Here is a 10,550-nt window from a genome sequence, read left to right on the forward strand (position 1 = left end):
TGTTCAACTTTCTTATTTACAGAATCTTTTTGGTCTAAACTTCTAGTTTCTACTGACTATTTGATTCTGACAGCCTCTCACTCCGTACCCTCTGGGAAAAATGAGTTATTATTGTCTAGGTTATCTTATATAACTCAAGTTAGTCTGTTTTGACACCTGCAATGTTAAATATTCTTTTTGTTACAGGTCACAAAGCTAAGCATTAAAGTGGAGTCTTTATTTGTTTACGTATACTGACAGAGGGAACACCCCTTCTGCCAGGCAGAGTGAGGCTTGCGAGGGAGAGAGGGCAGCGGAGAGAACCAGTTTGAGTTTTAAAAACCCTAACAGCACTTCCCTGGTGGCACAGTGGTTAAGAATCTGCCTGCCAATGCAGGGGACACGGGTTCGAGCCCTGGTCTGGGAAGATTCCACATGCCGCGGAGCAACTAAGCCCGTGCGCCACAACTACTGAGCCTGCGAGCCACAGCTACTGAGCCCACGTACCACAACTACTGAAGCCCGTGCGCTTAGAAGCCCACGCACCGCAACAAAGAGTAGAGGCCCGCGGGCAGCAACGAAGACCCAATGCAGCCAAAAATAAATAAATAAATAAACAAACAAATAAATAAATAAATAAATTTATTAAATAAAAAAAATAAAGAGTTGAAAAGACAGAGCTCATGTCACCAAAGAACCTTCTGGGGCCAGTTTCCCTTACTCCCAACATGGGGTCCAGACCTCTCTGGGCTGGGCTTGTGGGACCTTGTGGTTTGGGGGGTGGTGGTGTGGATCTGCCTCACAATGACCTGTCTGAGCCCTCACCCCATGTCACATTTTAGCATCTGTTTGGCCAATAAGACTGTGGCACACAAACCAGTCTCATTCCCCACTTAGCCTTGCCTTTGATGTCACAATATGAACTTGTGGATATTAATCTGGCTACAGCTGCTCACAAACCAGTTGGCAAGGTCAAGAGGACCAGCACAGTAAGATGTGGAAGAGAATCGACCATCAACTCAAGATCAAAGCAGGGGATGGGCCTCAGACAGGCCAGTTCAAGGAACTGGGTCCAGCTCGGGAAGTCACCGTGCCACACCCTCTAGCGCTGTCAGAATTCCAGAGCTTCCCTGTGTTTGAGGACATCAGTCATCACATCAAAGAAGTGGGGGCCCAGCTGGTAAAGAAAGTCAATGCCATCTTTCAGCTGGACATCACCAAGGATGGGAAGACCATTCTGCAGTGGACCATTGATCTGAAGAATGGCTCTGGGAACACGTATCCAGGACCCGCCAGGCTCCCAGCGGACACTGTCTTCACAATCCCGGAGCCTGTCTTTATGGAGCTGGTTTTGGGCAAAATGAACCCTCAGAAGGCTTTCCTCGCTGGCAAGTTCAAAGTGAGCGGCAAAGTTCTGCTTGGCCAGAAGCTGGAGAGGGTTTTCAGAGACTGGGCTAAGTACTGAGCCTGCAAAAATACCTAGGAAATGACCAGCACTTCACTCTGATTATAATGTTGAGCGGAAATCACGCTTAAGCTGAAGATTAAAACAAAAAGTATTCAATATTTTTACTCAGATTCTTCCTATTCAAGTTTAATTAATTTTCCGGCTGATGTGTAAATTTGGAGCGAGGGTCCTAGAGCAGTAAAGAGTGTTGGAGTGTATCACCTAAAATCTTTGTCTTTTTCTTTTCTTAGATTCATTTATGTCATAATATGCTAGGGTGAAAGCCCCAGGTAGAGAAATGGGTGGTTTTGAAGGTTGGATTTAAATGCTCTAGTGATTGAGTTCCTGGGACTTTTGTTTTGTTTTGAGTCTGGTGCTTTGGGAAAGAAGTGATAACCATCAGTGTGCAGGTCTGCATTTCAGTCGGTAGCTTGGTTCTTCGAGGAGACCTTAACACGGGTGGCAGCGTTCTAAGAGGTTGGGCTCCAGAGCTGTGTGGATGGAGTGAGGCCGTCGAGAGGATGCACTCTTGGCGCAGTGTGACTTCTGATGGATTTAATTCCAGGAGAGTCAAAGGGCTTGAACGATGTTCTAGGCTATTTGTGTTTAAACCAGAACACGCATCAGATTGCCTGGAAGCCCAGATTGCTGGGCCCCCCTCAGAGTTTCAACTCTGTAGGTCTGGACTGGGGAGATGTGCATCCCCAGGTGATGCTGGTGGGACCAGCCTTGCAGAACCCCTGCTGCCGTTCACGCATACCTCTCGGTATTGATCGTAACTATTCTACTCTAGACCCACAAGATGCTGCCATCATATAAAGATCTCCTGCAGGCAGATTACACAGGCCGCTTGTGGGCCATCTCTGGAGTGTCAGGAGCTTGTGCGCAGAGCATTTTACAAAATCGGAGGTCATGCTGGGAGACTTTCCCAGCTGGGAACCCTTTCCATACACTGGGAGGGCTGGAATGAAGCGGCTGCAGCCTGACGTGGCCTCCTTGTGAGTGTGTGGGTCATTTGTTCCCACGTGACCAGTGTGTACCTTATCTTGCAGGTTAAATACACACAGTGTGGACCCTCTGAAACCTGCATGGGAGCTCCATGAAAATGGCCATGCTCAAACACATGCCTACCAAACGATCCAGCTATCCCATTCCTAGGCATTTTCCCAAGTACAAAGATTTGTACGTGAATGTTCACAGCAGCTGTATTTGTGATTGTCCCAAACTGTAAATAAACCAAATGTCCATCAATGGATGGACAAATCATGGTCCTGGAATAGTACTCAGCAATGAAAAGGGATGAGTTTTCGAAGCGGGCACAAGTGCACAATGGATGTCAGAACTGTGCCGAATGAACGAAGCCAGAGAAAACCACGTATGTACCATATGATTCTATTTATATAACATAGTAGAAAATGCCAGCTGTAGTGGCAGAAAGATCAGTGGTTGCCAGGAGACAGGGATGGATGGGGAGTGGGTAGGGTTGGGGGGGTATTATAAATGGCTATGAGGAAACCTGGGGGTGATGGATATATGTCCTGATTGTGGTGATGTTTTCACAGGTGTATATGTAGGTCAAACATCAAATTGTGCGCTTTATATACACACAGGCAGCTTATTATGTATCAGTATAACTCAATAACACTGTTTTAAAAGCCTCCTGCCTTCCATTCAAAATGAAGTTGTTATAAAGAGAATTCAAGACTTAATGCTTCTCTGGGTATGAGTCCTCTGGCCTCATCTTGTGTCTGTCTTCCACTTTCACTGACCTGATGCCCCCGCACAGACTCCCTAAGTTCTCCACGTCAGAACGAGGCAGAGCGAGTGCTCACTGCTGACAAAATCTCATTCTCTCAGAGGGACGCGAAGAGACCATGTGTTGAGTTGACGCTCAGCTCTGTGGTCAGGAGTCGCTGACGGTTTGGGAGTGGGACGCGGAGCGCCCCCTAGTTTCTTGGCTCACCTGGGTCACTTGGCAGATGAGGAGGTGAGCAGTGTAATGCTGCCACCAGCGCCCCTGCCCAGGGCCATGGTGGGCATCTCAGAGGCTTCAGATGACGTCAGATACCGTTGATATCCACGCTTACCTTGCCTGGTCCAGGCCCCGCTGTTCAAGCTGTATTACGAGTGTCAGGCATGTCTGGGCAGGCGTTTGGAGGCTGCTTTTAGGGACATGGCTTGCCCGAGCCTGTTCCCTGAGTGGTCCTGCTTGTACCTCTGGGGATTGGCCCTAAGACGGGGTTGCTTGGAGATGGGGAGGGGGTGGGGAGGGGAGTTAGGATGGGAGGGGTTACAGAGGGTCGTGCCTAGACTGGCATCTGACCACAGGCTGGAAGGGACCTGTGACCCATCATCACTTGGGACAGAAACATGACTCGAACCAGTTAGGTCCCTTCCTCAGGAATTCGGAGCTGGGGAGCTGAGAGATTGAGCTACAGGCGGGCCGTGGGGACGGAACCCGAAAGGCTGGGATGTAGGAGGGGTGGCTGCCGTGGTAGGAGCTGGACAGGAGGGCCGAGCCTTGAATGAGGAGGGGACTGGTTTCCTAGTGAGGGGAGGAGAGTCCAGGCCTCGGGAAACACACAGCAAACCCCTGTGCAGTCAAAAGAGCAAAATCACGTGATGCCAGGAAGCCACGTGGAGCAGCTAGACGGACTCAGATTTTGGAATCAGAAGTGTAGTTTCGAGCCAGTCACCACCTCACATCCACGTAATCACAGGGGATTAATGAACCGCTCTGGCCTCAGTGGCCTCATCTGGAAATGGGCCCGTAGCCCTGAAAACATCAGGTTGTTGGGGGGCTGGGAGTGGGTCCCCCGCACTGTCACTGGGCGAGGTGGGTCTTCCACGTGTGTGGATTCCTTTTCTCTTCTGGGTGAGGGGAGGGGGGTCCCTATCACCTCCTGAAAAGGCCCACGCTTGGGGCCCTTCTGCCTTTTCTCTTACACAGGAGGTCACATCTGGTTCAAGACACATGTCTCTGTGTTTCTTGTTCTGCACAAGGTTGGCCAGCACAGTGTTTTTAAAGTTTGAATGAGAATATTTTATACAAAAATCGGATTTCTGGATTCTCTTGAGGAGCTGGGTTATTTGGTCACACTGGGCCCTATTCCTGCCAAGCTTGGTGGCCGGGGGCCGGGGTGGGCCCTCCAGCCGGGCCAGGCCCCGCCCTGCGCTCTGCCTCCTTGCCGCCCAGGCTGTGTTGGCGGCCCCCCTGCCATCGAGACTACGCTGTTGTTTTCTTCAGCGGGGCCTGCTTTGCCGGGGTGCCGTGGGTACCTGCCTGCGTGACCCCAGCTCCCGCGGTATGGGCCTCACTCTCACCCTGATGGATCGACCCTGTGTTAGTGCCTAGTGCCCTCCTACAAATCACCACCAGCTCTGCAGCTGCAAACAGCACCGCTGAGGCTCTCGCAGTGTCTGCAGGGGGGCACTGGCTTCTCTGCTTCCGTCTCATCTCGCAGGCCTGAAATCAAGGTGTTGGTGAGGCTGGGCGCTCATCTGGGGCCTGGGGGAAGGATCTGATCCAGCTCCTCTGGGTTGTGGCCTCATTCAGTTCCTCATGGTTGTCAGCCAGGGGTGCTCTCTCAGCTCCTGAAAGCCACCCACGTTCCTGGTCACGGGGCCCCTCCATCTGCAAAGCCAGCAGTGGCACGAGGGGTCCATCTCAGGTCAAATCTCTCTGAACTCTTCTGCCTCTGCGTTAAAGGATGTGGGTGATTTCACTGGGCCACCCAGGTAATCCAGGATAATCTCCTCTCTTAATGTCAACTGATCAGTAACCTTAATTACACCTGCGGAGTTCCTTTTGCCACGTAAGGTAATGCTATGTGGACCGAACAATTACGCCCCCCTTCCACCCAAATTCACACGAGCGCTCCCTTTCTCCACCATGTGAGGACACAGCAGGAAGGCGCCACCTGCAAACCGGGAAGAGAGCCCTCAGCAGAACCTGACCCTGTGGCACCTGACTTCAGACTTTCAGCCTCCAGAACCGGAGAAATAAATGCCTGTTGTTTAGGACACCCTGTCTACAGGGTTTTGTTGTAGCAGCCCCCGTGAGACAGGCGGTGTGTTCATGGGTATGAGGTATCATCATATCCACAGTTTGGGGGATTGGGGTGTAGCATCTTCCTGGGGGCAGAATTCTGCCTGTCTCCCCCTTGAACCTACCGTCTAAGTTCTACCCACCCTTCGGCTCCTCCTCCAGGAAGCTGTCCTGATCCAGCTGTCATCTTCCCACCGTTCTTATTTCCCCCCTTTTTTCCAGACCTGGGTTCTGGCTATGGGTGGGCATTATCCTGTCTGGGTCAACCAGACATCTTGGTGGCCCAGGGCAGGCTCATTTCACACCGCTGTCCTTATTTGATGTTCAGTTGGTGGCACCCCCTTGGTCAGAGGGTCTCAGCCTGGATGACAGGTTACAGGGCTCGACTGCACACCCCCCAGTGCCGGTATGCCCCTGGGGGCGGGGATCAGTCAGGGCCTTGCCTGCTTTCACTTTATCTCATTCTCTTAATGCCTGATACCCACTGTACATGCCAAAATTGCTTGTTGAATGAATAAACAAACTCACTAAAAATTTTTCAAAAAACACATGGAAAAAATTCCAAATGGTACAAAGGAGCACACAGAAAATTCAATTCTCATACTTCTCCTGACCCCCTTTTCCTGCTTTTGTACTCAAAGGCCCCTGCAGTTACCAGCTTCTTGTGTGTTCTTCCAGATGTGCACACACCCCAATGGGCATGTTCCACCTCTCACCGTTTTGTTTCTACGGGAATGGCAGCTGGTCTCAGATGTTCCTTTCCATAGTGCATTTTAACTTATTCCAAAAGGTAACACATAGATCTCTTCTTCAAAGAATGACCACCTGAAGGGTCAAAGTTTAGACCTGACTTACCCAACTGAAACTCTTTTCATAGTCGCCTGTGTCCTTTAGGGAGAATCTCACGATGGGCTGCTTTACAAGTGAAGGATGCGAAATGGACTCCTCTACCTTGGAGGGGGATTTACTTCCCTTCGCTGTGTGAGCAGTCCTGCAACCCTCAGGAGCCGTGGGCCAGGCTGGGGGATGCCTGTACCTGTGGCTTCTCCTGATCTTTCTGTCCTTCTGGGCTCCGTCTGCCCGAGGCCTCACAGGAGTGCCTGGTGTGATGGACTCCAGGGGGAGGATGCGAAGACCCTGCCAGGCACCGGGCCCTCCCTCTGGGTCCACAGTCCTGATCAGTTGACATCAGTAACCAGTCCCTCTGGGACCACACACGGGTTGTCTGAGCTCTCAGAGGGAGCCCTGGCTCTAAAGCAGGAATCACCAGGTAGAGCTACAGAATCAGGTACTTCTGCAGCCGGCAGACGTGGGAGCAGGAGAGAGTGAGGGACTCTGGTGGGTCCCAGGTTCACTAACAGGCATCCCAGTTTTCCCCATAGCCAAGAGTATTGCATTTATTTGCCTGAGCACGAAAGGAGACAGAAAATCGATTCTGATGAAGTATTTTTTTTTTTTTTTTTTTAAAGCATGCAAGGATTTATTTATTTATTTATTTATTTATTTTTTGGCTGTGTTGGGTCTTCGGTTCGTGCGAGGGCTTTCTCCAGTTGCGGCAAGCGGGGGCCACTCTTCATCGCGGTGCGGGGACCGCTCTTCATCGCGGTGCGCGGGCCCTTCTCTATCGCGGCCCCTCCCGTCGCGGGGCACAGGCTCCAGACGCGCAGGCTCAGCAATTGTGGCTCACGGGCCCAGCTGCTCCGTGGCATGTGGGATCTTCCCAGACCAGGGCTCGAACCCGTGTCCCCTGCATTAGCAGGCAGATTCTCAACCACTGCGCCACCAGGGAAGCCCTGATGAAGTATTTTTTAAATCACTTTTTAGTTAGAGGCAAGGAATCTTTCTCCTGGGAGAATGCCCCCACCCCAATTTTATGTGGATGTTAAGGAAGCCCACACTCGTGAGTTTTTCCGTTTTTCAGCGCCAGGTGATGACCGTGGACGGCTGGTATGGAAGTGAGGGGCTCTTTCCAGGAACAGCCCTGAGGTGTGGGATCGGCTCGGATGCTGAACATCTTCAGAAGCTGACTCTTCATCACCTATCCGTAGCCCGCTCTCCAGCTTTCCGGGGACTTGCTGCTCTCTGATTGGGCGGGTAGTGCACGGAAAGGCCTGCAGGCCGTCAGAACTCAGTACAACCTCTTATTGAAATCTTACCATTTCAGGGGCGGAATGGCTCACTCATGGCACCAACATTCATGGTGCATCTTCCCCGAGCGGGCTCTGCGCTCAGCGTTGAGATGCAGTGGAAGAAACACTCTCTCCCAACTCAAGGAGACGACACCACCTTGGAAGGGGATCAGCGAAAAGCACGCCAAGGCCAGGCTGGTGGAAGGAGTTAGGGCAGGCCCTGGGCTAGAAGAGCTTCCCCGGGACGCCACCTCCTTCAGCACAGAGAAGGCTTGGCTGCGCCTGGGGCCGGGAGGGGACGGAGCAAATGGCTCGTGGCCTGTGGAGGTTTCTCTGGGGCGCCCAGGCCGGGATGGAGACCAGATGGAGATTCCAGAGTAGTGGGGGCCCCACTGCCTCGCAGCTGATTTCTCCACCCGTCAAATGGGAACCGGGCAGCCTCAGCTCCCATGGGTGGAGCCGTCCACATGAGACCCAGGACAGCACCAGCAACGAGGCGAGCTTTCCGTTCTGGAGAGTCTGAGTTAGGGCAGGTTTGGGGTTTCAGCACTGAGCCGCCAGGTTGCATTTGTTCACTGACTGATCCGTTCATCTAATGACCTTACAGCTCCTCTGTCATGTGCTGGGCACTCACGGTATTAAGTGGGTGTGAACCATTATTCACGAGGCCGGGGTTGGTCCTGGGTGGTAAGGACCAGTGCGTTTCTCCTTCACCACACACGTCATCCAACCTTCTGGGAGTCGCCGCTGGTTCCAGGTGCTGGAGGACAGTGGCCAGCTAGCCCAGGGGCCTTCTCTCCCGGAGATTTTATTCTTGGATGCGGGCGGTGGGGAGACAAACAAGAAACAGTAAGTGACCAGACAAGACCTCAGAAAGTGAGTATGATGAAAAGAGAAGCACAGGGGGACTGTGCCGAGGGGACGGGGTGGCCCGGGGCGCCTCTCTGAGCAGGGCTGCCTGAGTCTGCCGCTTAGAGAGCGGACCCCGGACAAAGAGTCATGTGGGCAGTGGTCCCGGGAAACACCAGTTGGGGTGTGAGGATGTGAGACCGGGCGGGAGCTGCAGGGCTTGCATCTGAGCAGGTCACCACTGTGGGTGGCCAGGGCTCAGTCCCACGGGGCATCCGGGCAGATGCTGGGGACGCAGCTCGAGCCTCTCACCCAGGACAGGGCGCTGTGGGCTTCTCAACCTGCCCCTTCGGTCTCTGGTGGGGGGCTGCTCCTGGGACGGGGGTGCTGACTCCCAGGCAAAGCGGGCTCCAGGCACCCGAGGAAGCCCTCAGGCAGCTGCGGTCGGCTGGAGAAGACAGGGGGCAGTGATAGCGGGACCCAGAGAGGGACCCCGGCGGGTGCTGACTCCCAGGCACCCCAGCACTGGGGGCTCTGATTCGTGTGGGCAGCAGGACATGTGGGTGCGAGCCTGGACTCTGGGGCCAGGGTGCCTGGGGCTGGGTCTCGTTCTGGCCACTTCCTAGTTGTGGGACCTCGGGTACATTGCTGTTATTTATTTATTTTAAAATATACCTGTTACAGGAGAAGTCTGCAAGCCCCAAGTGTGCAGCTCTCACAAACTTTCCCGAATGGAACAAACCCTTGCAACCAGCACCTGGCTTGAGAAACAGGACATGACAGCACCCCGGGACCCCCCCACATGCCCCTCCTGCTCCTCCCTCCTCGGGGGTGCCCACTGTTCTGACTTCTGACGTCATGGTGGTGCCTGCTTTTGTATTTTAGGTAAATGGCTTCTTCCCCCCAGCATCTTCCTCTTCCTTCTGTGTCTGAGCCCCGGGCACGTTTGTGGGACGTTACGGTTCATGCACTTTACTGCTGAGCGGTGTCTGTGGTATTTGGATTGTTTCCGGTTGCGGGCAATTTCCACCAGGGCTGCCGTGAACCTCCTTGTGCGTCTGTGTGATCGGAGGTCCCTCTCCATCACACACATCAGCGTGTGTTAGCGTCTCATCCAAGTTTGCAGTGACAACCGCCACGTGGCGTCTTGCACCCAGCAGGCGCTTCATGAGTGTTGGCAGAGCCTGAGTCGGGAGGCAGGGCACGTCCAGGGTGGAGAAGCAGCCCGTGTTGGGGTCAGGCGTCTGGCTCGCTTGGTGTTTGATCTGCTCCATATGCTGGGACCCCACCTGCTGGACCCCAGAAGGAAGCTCTGTCGGCAGGAAGGAGTCGAGCTGGTGCTCACCTGCCACACAGAGTCCCCACAGCAGATGCCGGAGACGCTCTTCTCCTTTACTTTGGGGAAAAAAATTTCTTCCAGACCTGCGACTTGGATAATCACAAGAAACATCTGTGACCTCCTAAAAATATCTGCTTCGTGCCATTTTGTGGAGCACAATGTTTACATAGCCCCGCAGTGTAATTAAACGGGTGTTCAGTTAACTCTCAAGAACAGCTGGAGGCTCCCCAAGCCCACGATGGGATCTGCAGGCGCCTGTGAAGCGGGCTGCGCAGGGGACCCTGGCTTTCGGTGGGGCTGGGGCCTGGAGGGGCTATAGCGATGCGGGCCGGGGAGGAACCGGGCAAGAGACGGTGATGCAGGGATGCTGGCCCCCTGGGCCGTTGTATGGTGCTTAGTTCCATGTTTCCATCTGGCAACCCCTGGAACGTTTCCTACTGAGGAGAGGTTTTCCCTGAAAGAACGAATCAGAAAGTGCCTCATCCCTAAGTGGTTTTTTTGGCTGTTTTGTAGCCTGAGGAGACTAAGGGTGGTTAATGGTAGATTTTTTTCTGGAACCGTTCATGCTTGTTTGCAGGGAACTACATATATTAATCAAGGTTTTAGCCAGGAAGGACTGGAGCTGCATGCTCTCTCTTTCTTTTCACCAATAAAGAACACGGCTGAAGAAATATTTTTTTTTTTTTTAAAGGATTTTCTTATTTATTTATTTATTTATTTATTTTTGGCTGTGTTGGGTCTTCGGTTCGTGCGAGGGCT

The 10,550-nt window shown here is 52.9% G+C and overlaps 1 protein-coding gene across 1 annotated transcript; it reads left to right on the forward strand.

The window, feature by feature from the left end:
* The first annotated feature begins 930 nt into the window (after positions 1–930).
* Positions 931–1,444, forward strand: SCP2D1 (SCP2 sterol binding domain containing 1). The gene has a single exon (XM_007191893.2). It carries the CDS (start codon positions 974–976, stop codon positions 1,442–1,444), a length of 471 nt encoding a protein of 156 aa, XP_007191955.1. The 5' UTR covers positions 931–973.
* Positions 1,445–10,550: the final 9,106 nt, after the last annotated feature.

Source organism: Balaenoptera acutorostrata, chromosome 15 (assembly GCF_949987535.1).
Source record: "Balaenoptera acutorostrata chromosome 15, mBalAcu1.1, whole genome shotgun sequence".
In the NCBI taxonomy this organism is placed as follows: domain Eukaryota; kingdom Metazoa; phylum Chordata; class Mammalia; order Artiodactyla; family Balaenopteridae; genus Balaenoptera; species Balaenoptera acutorostrata.